Here is a 17,934-nt window from a genome sequence, read left to right as displayed (position 1 = left end):
ATATGTATTACATCTTGGGATGCTCATATTGTCTGTGTTTATTATTGCTTTAGGTTGCAAAGTACTTGCTGGACAGCAGTACAGCGCTGGACGAGGAGAGCCTGTATGATGCGTCTCTGAGAATCGAGCCCAAAACTTCATCATGAAGAGGGTCTCTCACTCTCCCTCAACACCCATATGGATCAAGTTTCAAGTTATTTATTGTCATATGCACAACAATTGAAGAAAAGCAGTTGCTGGCGATGAAAATCTTAGATCTCAGGCTCTCTCCAACAAAGCTCATTCACTATATACACAATCACACAAGTAAAAAACAAATGGGAATCTAAAATATAAAATAGTGCAGAAGTTAAAATATAGGGATAAAATATAACATACATAAAATCTAAAATAAAATAATATATATTTGTGGTAGACAGTCATTGCAAAATGGGTGCAGGTGTATGCATATGAAAAGTAATAAATATACAGAGATGTAAACAGGTGTAAAACAGTAAAAGTATATAAAGATAATAGGACAATAGCAATGAACTCAAAGGTTCAAAACTCCCCGAGCCTGATTGCGTGGGACTGGGTACAGTGGTACCACGTGCAGCAGGCTGAACCGTTTGTGTTTGGGGTCCCTGATTATTCTGTCGGCCTTCTTCCTGCACCTCTGGGTGTAGAGGTCCTCTAAGGATGGCAGCTCCGCCCTGATGATTTGCTGAGCAGTCTCTCATCACCCTCTGTAACGCCTTACGGTTGAGGGCGGTGCAATTGCCACACCAGGCCGTGACGCAGCCAGTGTTGTGGAGTGTACAGCAACAATATATCATAATGTACATATACTATTATTTGTATTAGACACAGTAGGCTGTGCCCTTCTAGTATGTGCTCCCCAATGGACTTTGTTGTGTATAATCGTTATTAGAGACTGAGTAGAAGCCCAGAGAGGTTTTATTTATATAGTTACAGAGTATTTATATGTTATTTATCGTCTGAAATACCATTTTATGATAAAGTTATTTTCAACCACAGAATAAACAGATGAGTGTATACGGACAAGATTATTTAGTCATATCCTATCGGGGAATGTGCTGTATAAAAAAGCTCTCATTTAGAGAGATGGTGGTCACATTTGACATATGATGATCAACTCCCACTTTTCTGCTCAGATGTCGAAGGAGACGAGAACTGCACATGATTGCAGTTGTCAAGACCATTTCTTCAGCGTATTTGTTCACGAGTGTAGAAATTAAAAATGAAAAGTAATGCAAATATTTGCTAAGTTGTGCAGTCCTTAAGATTTCAGCCCTGGTTTATTAAAATCCAGCGCTGGAATGACGGACTCTGCCATTAACGTTGAAAACTACTAATAATTGGATGTAAATATGTGGAATTGCTATTTGAGAAAAAATGCAGACCATAGATTGTATCAAAAATGGGTGATTTAAAAAGTATTCAAACTTCAAGATACTGAATTAAGACACTTTTTTAAAGCTTTTCCTCTCAGAGAAATAAAGGTGGTGAAAAGTGGGACTGCTGTTGTGGCTGCAGTTGAATCATGTGCTCAGATGTTTTATGTAGCCACTGAATGACAAAGATTAGAGATGTGGAGGTGCTGGGACTCAAACTGAAACAAGACAACCTGCTAATGTCTGACAGAGGTGGGACACACGTTTTCAGTTTGAAGAGATGGGGTTTTTATGCTTTGCTTCTTATTCACTTTACTCCCCTGGTGGGCAACATGTTGTATATACAGTATAAGCACCGGGCAGTGTATGTAGCAGATGTAACCAATCTTGAGCCACTTCAGGAAGTTAAATTCCCAGCTTCTACACTCAGACAGTACGAGCATAGTTTTTATGGTTAATCCTCTTTGGCCAGTGCATTATGGTTTTGCCTTAATCATGAAATGGATTATATACCACAAAAGTATGTAAACTATTTTGTTCTACGATTTGCCAATGAAGCAGAAATATTTGCTGTGTACAATATCGTGTACAGGCAGTCTGATGCATTTCCTAACGTGCAATGTGTTAAAAACATATCCCTCGAAATGTGTTATCCTTATGATCGTTCAACTCTGTAATAACTTTTCTGTGTATGATACTTTAAAGCAAATGTTGAAAACAACTTATAAGTGTAACACATTCTGTATCCTGTCTACTCCGGCGTGTTAGCAGGAACTATACAGTAGTAATATTGTGCTTATTCTTGGAATATTTATAGGTATTTTTTACAGGCTTTGTATAGAAAAACACCTAAAGCTTAAGTGGCAGGCATGTACCACTTTCACGTGTCAAATCAAATCTATATCTAGGACAGTATGTGTACTGTATTTAAACCCCACCCTTGCACATGAATCTTTACCCTCTAACAGGCACATCAAATGTTTGCAGTGAGCAATACCCAGTGGTATGAGAATTATCTTTCAGTCTATTTCAACAGCTTGAGTAGTATTTCCAGTTTTGTATAAAAGTGTATTCTTTCCTGATTACCTCTTGTTAATAAATCTATTCTTTCTCAGGGGGAGAAGTGTCTCCAAGGCTGCCATGTTTGCTTTACACTGTAATCTGAGCTGGCTGTGTTGGCCCAGAAACTTTGTGGTTGTAGTTTCACAGGGGGAAGACGAAAGGGGGGCACAGAGGAAGGGGTGTTACATTTAAAAGAAGCCGACTCATGTGACGCGCTCACAGCTTGGTGGAAAGTCTGAGGAGACGCTATGGCGCTCAGTGTTGTTTGGTTCATCACTACTGCTTTTAGTTTAGCTCATTTAACACCGGTAATTTTACCTGAAGGTGAGTAAACTTCTTGTTCGTGTATCTTTGCTAAATGTTAGTCGTCACAGTAAAATGTCGCTGAATTTAAAGGGAGACAATACAACAGCAGGTGTTGACACCGTGTGCAGCTCCAACACAGATAGTCAGAATATTATTGGCTAAAACTGAATATTTTTGTAGCATAAAGGAAGTAAAAGTAGTGATACTGCAATATGAACACACTAGTTGTCACGTTAAGCTATTTAAGTAAAACTGCGCATTAGCAAAATGTACTTAAAGTAGCAAATAAAGTACTTAAAATGGAGAAGTCCCCTGTTAGTGTTGTGTAGCCTGTTGTATGCATTACAAAATAATTATTACTGATGCATTAATGTTTAAGTACTGTCATATTACTGCTTTACTCGGTTAATGTGGAGCTAGTTTAAGTTTAATATTGTTTGGTAGTTTAATCTATGAAAACAGGGTGTCTACAGGTCCTTAAAAAGTCTTAAAATGTCTTAAATTCAATGTTTAATAAAGCCTTAAGGGTCATTAAATAGTCTTAGATTTGAATTTTCTTTCTTTTCTTTAACATTACTACTACAAACATTTTATCTAATTTCATTTGTCCATTTTTATATTCCTTTTTGTGAAAATGAGTGAAGCCTTTCTAAGTAAAAGTCCACATTTTTTAATGTTACAAATGATTTTAATTTTTCGATTTATTTACTAGCACATGAGAGAAAAAATATATATAAAACAGCACGATGAAAGAGTAGAACAAAAAAACAACAACATACAATATATAGAATAGATACAACATATCACAAATGTGCAGGAGAAACCAAAAAAAAACAAACCAAGAGCTTGTCAAGTGGTCCTCCTGGAGACAAACATTCAACATAAAAATAAGATGTACAATAATGTGAAAAACATCATAAAACGGATCTTTTTTTAAATTATTTTATTTTCCTTGTTTTGAACAACGTAACAGCTGTAATATATCCAGAATGGAATAACAAAATACAAACACTTACATGTTTTCCATTTTCATATTTTTATCAATTTGAATTTATAAAACTTATTTATCATTTAAAAAACCATAAAAATGTATCAAATATCAATGTCCCGAAAGTATGAATGAGGGATCCTGTTACTCTTCTACATCTAATGTTACAAATCTTAAACTATGATACTGTCATTTTACTTCATACTTGCACTTACCTGTTTGCAAAATGTAGATTGACTTAACTCTTTATCAACCATATTCCTACATAACACGTACGTCTGCACGAGACAACATATAAACTACTTGTCTACAATATTTACCTGTGATACATAAATAAGTAAAACATGATTTGTGCAAAAATCTGTCCTAAATTTGGTTAAAAGGTGCCTTGAACAGGTCTTAAAAGCATTAAATGTAACTGTCTGATACCTGTAGACACCCAGAAAAATGCATTAGGCCTGTACTCTATAAGATCATCAAATGTTTTGTATGTAAAGTCTTAATTTATAAAATAACTACAACTGCCAGGTAAGTGCTGTGGAGTTAAAAAAAAAAAAAAAAAAAAATTTGTTAAAGTGAATGCACATAGTTACATTTCTTTTATCATAAACGGCTTCAGGACTGATTTTTTAAGTTTGAAATGTTGATCATCAGGCTGCTTTATTAACTCACGGCTTCACTCTGTGCCCCATTAGAGGAATATCACTTCAAACAGTGGATGTCACAGGTATGTAAATACTAACAAAGTTGATTTGTTTTAATTTAAACTCTTTGATAACAAGCTTTTGAAAACCTCAGTTATTTCCTGTATATATGCTTCACACTTCTCTTTTTGACGTGCAGCACAACAAAGTTTATGGCACAGAGGAGTTTTACCACCGGCTCCGTATATTCACTGAGAATAAGAGGGAAATTGATCATCATAATGCTGGGAATCACTCATTCACAAGTACAGTACAGTTATGCACTATTTCCAGTTTCATATCACGCAGTTTATAAATTATTTACCCCAGATGTTACACTGTCAGCTCTAAGGTGTTCTATAAGCTTATGACAGGCCTGCATGTTCTCACAGTGTTTTTCATTTTTAAATCTAGTGGGCCTGAATCAGTTCTCAGACATGACATTTGAGGAATTCAGGAAATTATTTCTTTTGACAGAGCCTCAGGTAAGATTCATCTTACAATATAACATAATTTATGTAGCTGGTGCTTTTCTATGTATTCTTTTTTGATTGCATTTGATTCTGGTCTCTTGTAGAACTGCTCAGCTACTGTAGGGGATCATGTCAGCAGAGCCGATCCTTATCCCCAGTTTGTAGACTGGAGGCTGAAGGGCAACGTTGTGACTCCAGTGAAGAATCAGGTATCCTAATATGATTCTGATGAGCCAAAACTTCAAGGCTTCCACCTCATCTGACCATTAATTTTTAAACAAAACTTGTGCAGCCACTGTTGCTCCTGGCGCCATTACATTGTTAAATACATTCATTAAGACAATGGAGAAGACTGACCTGAAAGAACAATTTTGCTCATCAGTAGTGTTTATAATGGCTGTATTATGCAGGACAGGACACTGAAACACTTAAAAAATACAGTAGTTACACTAATCAAATGTATAGTGACATTATTTGTGGCCTGACAAATTTGAGAGTAAATGAGTGTAAAGTGACAAAGACAGCAGAAAAATTCAACAAGCTATCGTCACTTCTTTTTATATGTCATAGTGGTTGTAATATTATCTTAAAAGAGTTGACAGCAATTTAGTACTGCACTTCTATAAAGGTTTTGTAAATTTGTACTTAAAAGACCAACCTGAGATAACCCTAATGACATCATCAGGTTGTTTTCCATGACTTTACAAGGCTCCAAGCAGTTTACCTTAATGTGGAAAATGTGAAGCGCTCTTTAACATAAGTGAATTACCATTTTTTAGACAGATGTGTTTGTGTCTTTAGGGTCACTGTGGAAGCTGCTGGACCTTCTCTACCACCGGCTGCTTGGAGTCAGTGACTGCTATCGCTACCGGGAAGCTAATACCTCTGGTGAGATCTGACTATTAATTCTACTATTCAAACTCATTCATCTACGTGTGTGGCAGTTCAGGTTACATCTGTGCTGAGAAATATGAAAGGATCTGCTTTCTAACAAGGGTGATTTAGAAGATGTACTTGCAGAGGAAATCTCTGTTTTACAGTTTGATCTCGTGCTTTGTCTGGTTGTATGAATGTAGTAGTAATAACTTCAGTACAGCGTCATTGCTCTGTATAAAAGCTCAAATCAAATCAAATTAAATCAAGTTTATTACCAGCTGCAACAAAGTCATGACAGCTTATATTGTTTTCAGCTTGTGAGTGTGTTGTGTCATCATGGCAAAATGTGGTTCTGGTGACACAAGTCATAGTGGGAACTACCACAGAAGCCGCTTTGACTATTTCGCCAGGTGTTGAAATGTCTGTCTGTCTGTGGACAGAGATTGACTTTGCCAAAACATCAAAACCATTCAAAAAACTTTATCACATCACAAAACTTCACAGATGTGTTGTTTATATCATCATGAAAGCCGAGTTCGAAGATGGGCATAGTCCAAGCAAGGATTTGGATGTAAAGGGGTAGGAAGTAGGGAAGAACCCATTGACCCCCCCGCCCCCTGCTTACACACACACACACACACATTACACCTCAGGCTGACATTAGCTTTAAATCGTAGATTGCTGTGTCACAGCTGGAGGGAACCCATGGCAAGATGGGCTCTAGTTTATGAAGCATTTATAGAAACAACCAGAGTTGATCGAAGTGTTGTGCAATAAAATAACATAAATAAAATAACATGATGGGGTTTGCCTTTTGCTCCAGTCCGAGCAGCAGCTGATAGACTGTGCCCAGGACTTTAACAATCATGGATGCATGGGGTAAGTGACATGTATTTGTAGCTATAGCTTTGTCATATCATATATGACATCATAAGTCACTCTGATAACAACAGTACTTGGTTTGTTTCAGTGGCCTCCCCAGCCAGGCGTTTGAGTACATCAAATACAACAGTGGTATCATGACAGAAGAAGACTATCCCTACAAAGGCCATGTATGACTTTCCTAGATTAATGTCTCACTGTTTTTTAAATATAAAGTAAATTCTCATTGTATGAATTTTTGTCATTTCTGTCTTAGGATGACACTTGCCATTTTGAGCCTGAGCTTGCAGCTGCTTTTGTCCTGGACGTTGTCAACATAACAAGTGTGAGTGTGTAGCCTACATTGTACAAGGAATTTTACATGTCTGTAAAGGTACACTTTGCAGGATTGTCTGTCGTCATTTGTAAACATGCTCACCAGCAAACTTTTAAGTAAAGGCCAACCCCAGATTCACTCTGGTTTGGCGTCTCACCTTGCTGTTTTTGCTGGCACCTGGTTGCTATCTTTTTTAAAGCCCCGGCCACACCCGAGCATTGTGGGGGGGTACATGTAAATGGCCTTAATGTAGCAAAAGAGGAAAACTAGGAAACATAGCAGAGGGCAGAGTTTCTGCAGAAAAATGCACCGCCACACAGTTCTAGTGGGTCAAGTTATGATTGAGAGGGATTAGTTCTGTGTGAGTCTATACATTGTTTTTGTAGGAAAATCCTGCAGTCTTTAAATGAGCAATGGGTCACAAAGTCACAAATTAGGTTTAGTTAACCATGTCTTTGCTGGTCACCTGATAAGAGGAAGTGAGAAAAGCAGCTGTTTTGGTAGATGCAAATTAGTCTCTTGCAAATGTGTGGCATTGTGCCTCTGCTGGGAATATTTATAGTTACAGTCAGATATACTGATTTGGCAACTTTTTACTGACACCATAATAACTTTACCTCCTAACCACATTCTGCTGATAATTTTTTAATTTCAAATTTCTTTATGTTTGTCTGTCCACAGTACGATGAAAAGGCCATGGTTGATGCTGTGGCCCGGCTCAATCCTGTGTCCTTTGGCTTTGAGGTTATGTCCGACTTCATGCACTACAAAGAAGGTGTTTACACTAGGTGAGCGACGAGGACTGTGTGTGGCCATGTTGTTTCTGTCCTTTTTGCACTATGGAAATATTTTTGTACAATAATGGGATTTTTGTTCAGTAATCCACCAGCACAGACATTTTTTGATCATGAAAGAGGATTATGGAACTCACAAGGCTGCCAGTGAAATCTGCACAATCTTTGATAGCTGTTGGCAGGAAGTGACAGAAATCTGCTCGCACCTACATTAGAGCATGAAACATATTTCAGGTTTTGCCTACTTTGCCTACCTGTTTGATCCAACATCAGGACCAGAATAAAAGTACTTTGCTACCAAGCCTTTCATCACACACTGTACTGCCCGCTGGCTTGGAACATGTCCGTCCCTAATTAGGAGCTGTTCATAAGCTGACCACAGAGATGGTCTAATGGCTCGTTTGTTATGGTGCTAACAGTTATGAGTGCTTGTGATTCATTTCACTCAACTTTCATCTCCATCATTGCTGTTCTGATATTAGTGTGTGCTTCTGTGTTTCATGCCTCTGTCTTTAACGGGCATAAAAATACCTACAGATAGGGCGGAAGAACACATCTGTGCATAGGCAGGATGTAATATGATACTGATGGAGGACAGCAGCCCACTCACCCCACAAAAGACATGTACTGTATTGATTTAAAAGCGTCAGTGTTGTCTGTGTAGCACCCAGTGTAAGAACACAGCAGACATGGTGAATCATGCAGTCCTGGCTGTGGGTTACGGCACTGAAGAGAACGGCATGCCATATTGGATTGTGAAGAACTCTTGGGGCACAAGCTGGGGAGTGGATGGGTAAATATAGTCTATGTGTGTGTGTGTGTGTGATGACTTGTTACAGCTATCAGTAATCATGGACACCTTTCTTTTTTATCCCTTCAGATATTTTTTAATCGAGCGAGGAAAGAACATGTGCGGGCTGGCTGCGTGTGCCTCCTACCCTCTACCTTTAGTCTGAGGAGTAACATGGCAACCAGGTGGAGGACTGATTAAACTCAGGAACATGTCACCCAGAGACATGGGGTGAACATAATGGGACCTTTGATTTCTCAACAACATGAGCAGTATCATCTAAAAACTGCTGGAACAATTAAATCTCTGTGTGTCTCACTCTCACCATTACTGAGTGGTGCATTTCTTCTTTTGAAGTAACTGTGGGTGTTTGTTCTGTTTCATAATGTGGATGTTGTGGAGCTCGTTTAATTATACGAAGTATGTATAGATGATTGTATCATGCTGTACTTGTTTAAGGAAACAGGGATAGAGGCCTCCTCTCCAAGTGCCAACACTGTTGATATACTGAGGTTTGTGACATGCTTGGTGTTACACTGAGCAAGGCATCCCTGTAGATCACTGAGATTACATTATGGCAGATTGTCCATGGGTCATTGACTTAATTTTTCAATGCTTGGCCTCTTTATGGCTCCATGAAGACAAAATCAAGTGTGTAAAAATATCTGAATGCCTTCAAAGACAGGAACATGCTGCTCATTTGCTCCGGTTAACAAGCTTTAGAGATGGTCATGCACAAAGGGCCCATTCAGGAGTCAGCCCAGGTGTCAAGCTAATAAACAGTTGTTTTGCTAATAAACAGTTTTCCCCTAACACTCATGGATCTGTGTCATTTATTATTGCCTTTAGGTGACATCCTGCTCTGTGTTTAGGGTTGTGCGTGTATACTAGGGCAGTGGTTGTCAGCTTTTCCCCCCAAAGGAACTCTTTTCTATCATTGACTGGACTGATGATGCCAGACTAAGTGACAAATGATATTTCATGTTCAATCCATACAGTAATGGTGCAGAACAAACTGATAAACTGTGCACTTTACCCACATGGTGAAGTGGAAGAAGTTTATGTACGAGAGAGCCATTTGGATGAATTTTGATTGAATTATTTTCTTGTGAATATCACATCAGAGATTAGATTATTTTTCCTCTCCTTGAGCCTCCCTGAGTGACATGACCCTCCCATCCACATTATTTAGTAATTAGATTTTTACTTACTCTTTGATGTTTAAAAGTTAAAAGTTGAAGAAGGAATCCTGGAATAGGAAAAAGCCCTGTTTTTTTCACTCTTGTTGTGCATGCTGCTCAGTTAGTGCCAACTGTTTATTTTTGGCCAAATTTTAAATGACGTAGAAGATGAAGAGATATAGATGAATTATCAGTATGTCATGTTTTTGTTTTCTTCTGATGGAAGCATTTGATGCACATGATGTGTCCAAGGACCATTAGAAACCTGAAAATTCAACAATAATTTCTGTTTTTACAGTTTCTGGCTGTGATAAATGGTATTATTTTGGCGTTTTTTTCTTTTAAAAAGAAACCATGCTTGGAAGGCATGCCCTCCCCCCACATAAGTAAGTAGAAGTCTATGGGCGGGATGAGCTTGCTGAGCAGATAGGGTTCAGGTTCAGGTTTTCTCCTTGCCCTTTCTGTGAGATTTTTTTTAAGGTTATATCTTGAATAATAATCCATACTTTAAAATTAACAATGTAATTTAGTTTTCTTCACAGGAATGAATGAAATGCTGAGATGTAGGCCTACTTTATAAACACAAGAAGTTTTGTAACACGACCCCCCCCCCCCCCACCATGAAACTTTGGCACCCTGGGAACCACTTTACTAAGGAAATGAACCATTACTTTTACTCAGCATGGAGAAATGTTGGCAGTTTGTGTAAGTCACCTGTTTAGTGTTTACACGTCACGTACGGACCTGTTTTATCATGCATATATCACCCAGAATTGTCAATATTAGCGGCGTTATTTAATCCTCCTGTCTGCTAGTGCCCACATCTGCCAAAAGGTGGCGACATTATCACTGACTGTGTAAGCTGAAGCCGGAAGCGAGAGCTGAGATGTCAGTCACATAATACGGCTGTTCATTGGCTGCTGGCCGCAGAGAACAGCCCCTAATTGTGACGAGATTAAGACTAACCAATGAGCTGCTCGGATTCTGTTTCGCAACACGAGGGGGCGGGGCTAGTTACAAAACATTTCTAGCAGGTGGCGCGAATTGTTTTCCCCAAGTTTCTCACTTATCATCAGAAGTACTTGCTGTGAAGAGGAAGTGTATCGACTTACTGCAATTATTTTGACTAAATAGCTCATACGTATCGTTACAAGTGCACTAACATGGAGGGAAGACGAACAAAACGTGAAGCTGTCGTGAAGTCACAGTCAACGGTGAGTTGTTGCTACGTAACGACCAAAGTATATTTGTGTAAGTTAACGTTAACGTTAGCTAACTTACTGGCCAACAGAAACGAAGTCTGGCAGCTAAGCTCCCAATTTACATAATAAGAGAGACACTAGCAAGCGTTATTATAGGCGTAAGTGTGTTGTGAGTGTTGCTAAAAGTTTGGTAAACTGGAATGACGTCACGTTTTCCCGGTAGTTATGTGTTAATAATGCTGCACACCTTGTAGGACGTGACTCCTGTGGACCTCCAGGGACCAGTCCGACGGTCCTCACGGAACACCCTGGTACCAAAACGCCTCCAGTATTCACCTGAGGCCAAAATACCCACCAAGAGAAGAGTAAGGGATAGTTGAGAAACTCATAACACAAAAACACTTCACTGAAAGATATTATTGTTTTGTTTATTCCGTCAATATTAGCTTTTTTGTCGATAGAGAACAACTGACGATGACCAAAGACCAATGATTCAATATCATTGCTGCAAAGTGAAAACATCAGTTCATATAGCCTTCTTCAAAATATGCTATTATTTGAAATTTCTTGTGCCTTCAGTATACTGCCAAAATACAACAGATTGCTTGTTGAATTTAAAACATGACAGGGAATCTTTTTCATTAACCAAATTCAACATTGATCTGAACACAAAGGGCATAAATTTAAAAAGAAGAGTGATATTTACATTTTAAAGTGCAGTTTTCAACTGATACACCCACACATACATTCAACTAACTCAAAAAATGCAAAATTGCAGTGTTGCTGAATCCCAATATTTTTCTCTTACATCTGCTTATATGGCCATATTTTGTTAACAGAGAGCAACAATGCATGATAACAAAAAAAGCCAGAAAAACAAAAAGGCCATAAAGAAGGAGGAGGAGGAAGAGGAGGAGGATGAAAACAGTGATGTCGAGGATACAAATGTAAGTATGAACAGCCTTGATTATGACTGATATGTCATTGAAGTTTGTTGCAACGTGCAAATACATGTACTTATCAAATGGTCACTAGTTTTCTCAACTCCTACATGGCTTCAAATGTAAAGTTTCTCCAGAGTGTCAGTGCTGTTTCTTTGTGGAACACAGGGCGGATATGGAGGACTTTCATCATATGAACTGGAGCGTCTGGAGAACATCAGACAGAACCAAGAATTTCTGTCTTCCATCAATTTATTTCAGGTAGGCTGAGGGATGATGCAATATGAGACACATGGGTTAACCTTTCTCCCATAAATTCAGGGATACTTGGCTTTAGGGCTGAGAGGGCTGACGCTGTGAATTTCTCACAAACTGAATTTATTCCTGTCCCAGTTTTCAACAAATGTAGTCCGAGTCCCATTCACTTAAACTGAGACTAGCTACGACCAACCAGCTTGCAGTCTCCGAACATGTTGAATGGGTATTAATTGTTGTTTTCCTTGTCAAAAGGCAACTGTGGAGTTGAAGGAGATGACACGGCCAAAGCCATCACAGCGGGGTCTCCTGAGGTACAGCCAGTAAAGTGTTACCTCTGATGGCTTGTTTTTTAGTTTCAGCTCTAAGCTTTCATATGTCAGACAGACAATTGTCCTCTTGATGTCACTGTAATGGTCACTCTCTGCGTCGTCAGGTCACAGGCCGCTGTAAAAGAAGTGCTGCCACCTCGCAAATCCCTTCGTCTCCAAAAGAAAGAGGCAGAGACCTTGACACTTCCTCCTGAGCCCAGGGGGACTCTGACCTATAATGAGGTAGCTCCATATAAATAACCTAATGATATAGTTAATGCCACTCCACTGCTGTCTGTCTCTTTTTCTTGCTGTTCTGTTTTTCTTTATTTCCTGCTTTTGTTACTGACTTGAGTTACTGTACTTGTTTGAAAGCCACTCCAGAGACTCAAAAAGCCACCTGGCCCTCTGCCCATGGATCCAATCAACATGGAAGAGGGGAGCAAGCTGCCTTCACAACTCCTTGAGCTCTGCTCCGAGGTGAGACTCCACTTTTTTTTTGGCTACTATGATGTTTCAAGTTGTCATTACACCCTATTTCGCTTTTCATTTAATCTGATTTTCTCCCAAAACTGTGAATAAGTACAGTGCTGTTTAGCTCTCACCATTTTGACCCCAGAACACTAAATAACATTTAAAGATAAAAGCATTTTGGAGATATCTAATTTTGAGATTTGGAGTCTTGCATCTTTGCAGGATGGCAATGGCTTGCTTACTCATGCTGCCTCTGTATCAGTTAATACATATTTTAATTGCTTGTCTTTTCATAGGATTCAACAGAGGACAGAAAGATGGAGCTTGACCTGAAAGAGTAAGATTTTAAGTTTTGATTCTGACATTTCAGCCTATTGCTACACTTCTAAGTCAATAACTGCTCCACCTCTAAGGGTGTAGTAGTTTCCCTTTTGCCATTCATGGTCACATTATTGCAGTTAAAAATGTTCCCTCAAGACAGACACAAATCAACACTGGGGTCTTACACAGGTACCGCTCAGCCCTCAAGAACATGAGGATAACTGAGGACAGAGTGGCCAAAGTGGTGAAGGATCGCATCTTCTCTGCTGCCTTCCACCCATGCAGCAGCAGCCTGTTGATGGCCACCGGAGACAAGTGGGGGAAAGTTGGACTCTGGAAGTTGGTGCGTTTCTTCTTCTCTTTCCTTAATGATGATGTAAATTGATATGTGACCACTAGAGGGCAGAATGTGGCTTCAGAATAAGGTCTCAACAACAGGTCTTGATGTTTCAAACAGCTGGGAAGATCTTACTGTTAACACATTAGTAAACTGCAGCATAAGTACATGAAAAAGGAGTTGTCTTTCTCACCAAGTGTAAAATGTGAGGCTATTCAGTAGTGTTTTAGAACTGGTTTCCAGGAATATTTAGTGCACTACATGTCAGCATCCACTTGCCTCATGCTGCTCTTCACATTCATTGAAGCAAAAAGTTAGTAGACACATAGATGCCCTTATAAAAATCACAACTCTTGTATCATGAAATCTTAACTTTTTATAGTTGCATGTGTGTATTCCCTCAGGGTGGTGATTGGGGTGATGATGGCGTGCTGCTCTTTGAACCCCACACTCGCCCAGTGGGCTGCATGGCGTTCTCCAGGGCTCAGCCCACCCACCTGCTGAGCCTCAGCTATGACGGATCGTTTCGCTGCATGGATGTAGAGAAGGCCGTCTTTGATGATGTGAGATAACTTGAGTTCAATAAAATCTTTTAAAGTCATATTGTGACCGTTGTAAAGTAAACCACCTGCATGCAAAAGTCTTGAAGTGCAGAAAATGTCAGTGCTGCCTCCACCAGTTGACATCAATCTGTGTGTTTAATGTTCCAGGTGTATGATGTTGACGATGGCCTGAAAACATTTGACTTCATGTCCAATGACTGTTCGACACTAGTGGTTGGGAACTGGTTTGGAGAGGTTGCCATCGTTGATAGGCGCACCCCAGGGTAATGAACTAATGTTGACGATGATAATGACAAGTAGTTTTTTTCCCTTTCCATGGTGTTTAAGAATAACTGAGATGTTTGTCAATTAATCATAAACATTTAATAAACATGCTACACTGGTATTACATTTACAGAAACTCCCACGAGTCCCTCCACTCACTGGACCCTAAGACGCTGCGTTGTGTCAGTGTCCACCCTGTACAGAAACAATATTTTGCTGTTGCAGAAAGCAAGTATGTCTGATTGTAGATTTTATTTTTTGGAAATATCGTTTGATCTACTCGTGTCGGTTTGTCGTACTGATGGCACTAAATGAATGTTTTGATCCTGTCTGCAGGGTTGTGAATATTTATGACAGCAGATGCCTGAAGAAGACCAAGAGCCAGGCGGTCTCCCAGCTGTACGGCCACTCTTTGAGCATAACCAGCGCCTATTTCTCCCCTCATACAGGCAACAGAGTTCTCACCTCCTGCATGGATAACCACATTAGGTAAAGCTGGCTCAGCACTTTGAATAATGGTGTTATATTTACTGTAGTTTACTTTTCAGTCCCAGCTCAATGTCTGTTTTGAACTTTTTTGACAGGGTTTATGACACATCTGCAATGACTACGGAATCTCCTCTGCTGACATCCATCAGGTACATCGGCTTGTTTTTTTGTCTCTTTCCTTGGCTTTGAGACTTTGATAACATGAACATACTCACAACCTGTCTTCTCAATCTTCATGTTCAGACATGACATGCACACAGGCCGCTGGCTGTCCAAACTATCAGCAGTGTGGGACCCCAAACAGGAGGACTGCTTTGTGGTGGGGAGCATGGAGAGGCCTCGGAAGGTGCAGGTGTTCCACGAAAGCGGCCAGCGCCAGCACTCCTTTGTAGATGGCGAGAACCTTAACACAGTGCTGTCCGTCACTGCTTTCCATCCCACAAGAAATGCCTTACTGGGTGGCAATGCATCAGGGCGCCTGCACGTCTTCTCCGACTGAGATGATGACTAGAACACTTGACCAAGACCCCTGTTTGCCTTCAGTTGGGTAGGAAGGACAAGTAAGAAAGTAGTTCTGTCACAGACAGCTTGGACAGTAAAGATGGATCTCTCAGTGCTGGAAACTAGCCGTGACAATTGTCTTTCTTCTGAAATTTTCATGCAGCTTTAATACAACACTGTCATGATTCTCACACTGAATACAAGTCGCTAAATACAGTTGTAAAACACAACTATATTCAACCCTTTCAGCCTTGACTCCACTTTACGTGTATGAGTGAGCAGCAGCGTCCTGCGACAGATTCTGGACTGAACTGAGGTCTTGATGTTTGTAGCCAGTTGTGTTAAGATCTGGCTTCGTAGCAGCAGATTTTGCTCAGGGGATTCATCTGCGTTTTGTTGCATTAATTTAATGTTGCCCTCTTCAAACTGTCAGGCCTTGGTGCAGAGAAGTGTCCCCTGGAAACTTCTCAGGTGCAGTGCAGGGCTTATGCCAAATTGCAGCATTTAGTACAATTGCTGAAAAGCTTAAATGTGCTCTTAACACTTATCTTGTAAAACTGTCCAGCTTTTATTTATATATATATATATATATATATATATATATATATATATATATATATATATATATATATATATATATATATATATATATATATATATACATAAAATAATGACCTCACTGGATTGAAATGGATTTTCAGAACCTTGGGAATGATCTTGTCTTTCTCTGATTGAAACATTTCATTAACTTTGTCTCAGTTTTGTCATTCTCATGTTTTTTGCCAGATGTTTTCTAACCAGTCGTTAGACCTTTTGAGACACAGGTGCATTTAAAGTCACTTTATGTTAAATGTGATAAGAGACAAGTGATATGTTATCACATTATCTCTAAAATAGCTTTTAGTTAAGTATTTCTTCATATACTTCAGTTTAATTTAGGTTAGTGTGTGGATATCTGTCCACTTTGAGATGAGTTTTTTCTGTCAGTCAGTTCAGAATAAAATAATAAAAATTAAATACATCCAGTGTGATTCAAACTAAATAAAAAAAAAAGAAGAAGAAAATGCAGGGCTTTGGGAAAGTGTCCATGCACTATAGGTAGCAAATGACTCACTTTGACTTTAACACTGCTGTTTACTTTCTGTTCTTATATCTGCAGTCTGTTACATTCCAGATGTCTTACAGAACCTAAGCGATTTCTTAAATAGGTTCCCTTTATATTGTTTGTTTGTTTTGTGGCACTGGGAATTTGAAATGGCAAAAGAGTTTGGGCTGTGCAAAGTGCCTGTTGTAAAACTGATTGTGTTCATTCCATGTTTTCATTTTCTATGTGGCTGCTGAATCAAATAGAATAAATACAGACATTTTTATATTAAACCTATCAAGTGTGAATGCTTTCAGCAGTGGTGGTATCATTGTCACCCTAGGGTGGCAGCATTGTGATGAAAGAACAATGTGTGCTATTACTGACAGTCTTGTTTTTAAGCCTGGACATGATGGAGAAACTTCAGAAGGTGCCGATATGGCTCACGCTGTTCAGGGTTTGTAACTTCTGTGAATTCAGGATTGAACTCGTAGGCGCACTAGCTGCCAGATGTCAAGAATAGATTATATTTATTCATAAATAAATTACACCAGTCTTAAGTCAGTGATTGGAAATAAGCAGTCTTGTTTGGAGGTAATAAATGCAGAACACATGCTTACAGAGACATTTCCATGTGCAGGGCCATGGTACAGGAAGGAAGCTTACAGTAAGACCACATCAGAGGCCTCATTCCTGTTTACATGATTCAGTAAAATGAATACAAGAGTTGCCTGTCAATGGAACTGTCACCCCCTCCTGAAAGAGACTTAAGCAATATAAAGAAAACAAAATATATTGAACTGCATTGCAAAAGGAAATATTCAAGTAGTTGATAATGCTACTTTTGCTGTTTTTAAATTAGTTAAAAATACAAACTGCTCCACCTCCGCTTTGAGTCGAGTGAAAATGGGTCTTCTGTTGGGTGTCCATTTCATTTACATGTACTCTCAGAAGAAAACATATCTGTTCCTCTAATGTGAGTGAAGGAAGAGCAGTCTAGGATCAGGCAACAAACAGGATTTACATGAGACATTATCTACCACTGTGGCCACTGGGCGCCACTCCCTTCACACATGCATCTGCAGGCTGTTTGACCTTCTGAGGGGATTCAAAGACATTTTCAATGTCCAGTTGATGGACAAACATCTGTTTGCAGTTATTAATCATTATTACATTATTGGTTACATTTATTGCTCCAATTATGTTGTGAAGTTTGTCAAACACGTGAACATAATGAGACTTTAAAGTACAAATTATAGGAAGTAATAAAGTACATTTCTGCCTCAGCTGGCCTCTTACCTGACACGATCAAAAACCAGCGAGAACCATCTGAGTTAGAGCAAACACTAAGACTAATTTATCAAGTCTAAAAAACCAACCACAAAACATGAGGGGGGGGGGGGGGTTTCCATTAAATATCTGTCAATATTTCTAACTTATCCCATTC

The 17,934-nt window shown here is 39.2% G+C and overlaps 3 protein-coding genes across 4 annotated transcripts in view; all 3 read left to right on the top strand.

The window, feature by feature from the left end:
- Positions 1-2,514, top strand: part of LOC117255647 (ras-specific guanine nucleotide-releasing factor 1-like) — a 35,475-nt gene extending 32,961 nt beyond the window's left edge. Inside the window, exon 27 of the mRNA XM_033624770.2 lies at positions 54-2,514. Within this exon, the coding sequence (XP_033480661.1) occupies positions 54-146 (93 nt within the window). The 3' untranslated portion in view covers positions 147-2,514. The remainder of the gene's footprint in view (positions 1-53) is intronic.
- Positions 2,515-2,557: 43 nt separating this feature from the next.
- Positions 2,558-9,377, top strand: LOC117255654 (pro-cathepsin H-like). 2 transcript variants are annotated; one of them, XM_033624781.2, is made up of 12 exons: positions 2,558-2,780; positions 4,446-4,477; positions 4,594-4,699; positions 4,848-4,918; positions 5,011-5,115; positions 5,708-5,794; positions 6,606-6,661; positions 6,753-6,834; positions 6,921-6,989; positions 7,662-7,768; positions 8,439-8,567; positions 8,655-9,377. In XM_033624781.2, the coding sequence occupies exons 1-12, from the start codon at positions 2,705-2,707 to the stop codon at positions 8,728-8,730; spliced, it is 996 nt and encodes a 331-aa protein (XP_033480672.1). In that variant the 5' UTR covers positions 2,558-2,704; the 3' UTR covers positions 8,731-9,377. The 2 variants fall into 2 exon arrangements, with proteins under 2 accessions (XP_033480672.1, XP_033480681.1); XM_033624790.2 differs by lacking the exon at positions 8,439-8,567.
- Positions 9,378-10,772: 1,395 nt separating this feature from the next.
- wdr76 (WD repeat domain 76) lies at positions 10,773-16,016 on the top strand. Its single transcript, XM_033636031.2, has 15 exons — positions 10,773-10,959; positions 11,202-11,312; positions 11,787-11,894; positions 12,057-12,149; positions 12,399-12,457; positions 12,580-12,697; positions 12,830-12,934; positions 13,225-13,265; positions 13,439-13,592; positions 13,991-14,149; positions 14,297-14,412; positions 14,547-14,645; positions 14,750-14,902; positions 14,998-15,051; positions 15,146-16,016. Exons 1-15 carry the CDS (start codon positions 10,909-10,911, stop codon positions 15,399-15,401), a joined length of 1,677 nt encoding a protein of 558 aa, XP_033491922.2. The 5' UTR covers positions 10,773-10,908; the 3' UTR covers positions 15,402-16,016.
- The last annotated feature ends 1,918 nt before the right edge of the window (positions 16,017-17,934 follow it).

The sequence above is a fragment of the Epinephelus lanceolatus genome, chromosome 2, assembly GCF_041903045.1.
Source record: "Epinephelus lanceolatus isolate andai-2023 chromosome 2, ASM4190304v1, whole genome shotgun sequence".
Taxonomy (NCBI): Eukaryota; Metazoa; Chordata; class Actinopteri; order Perciformes; family Serranidae; genus Epinephelus; species Epinephelus lanceolatus.
The sequence above is the reverse complement of the archived record's forward strand: the minus strand, read 5'-3'. Positions and strand labels throughout refer to the sequence as shown.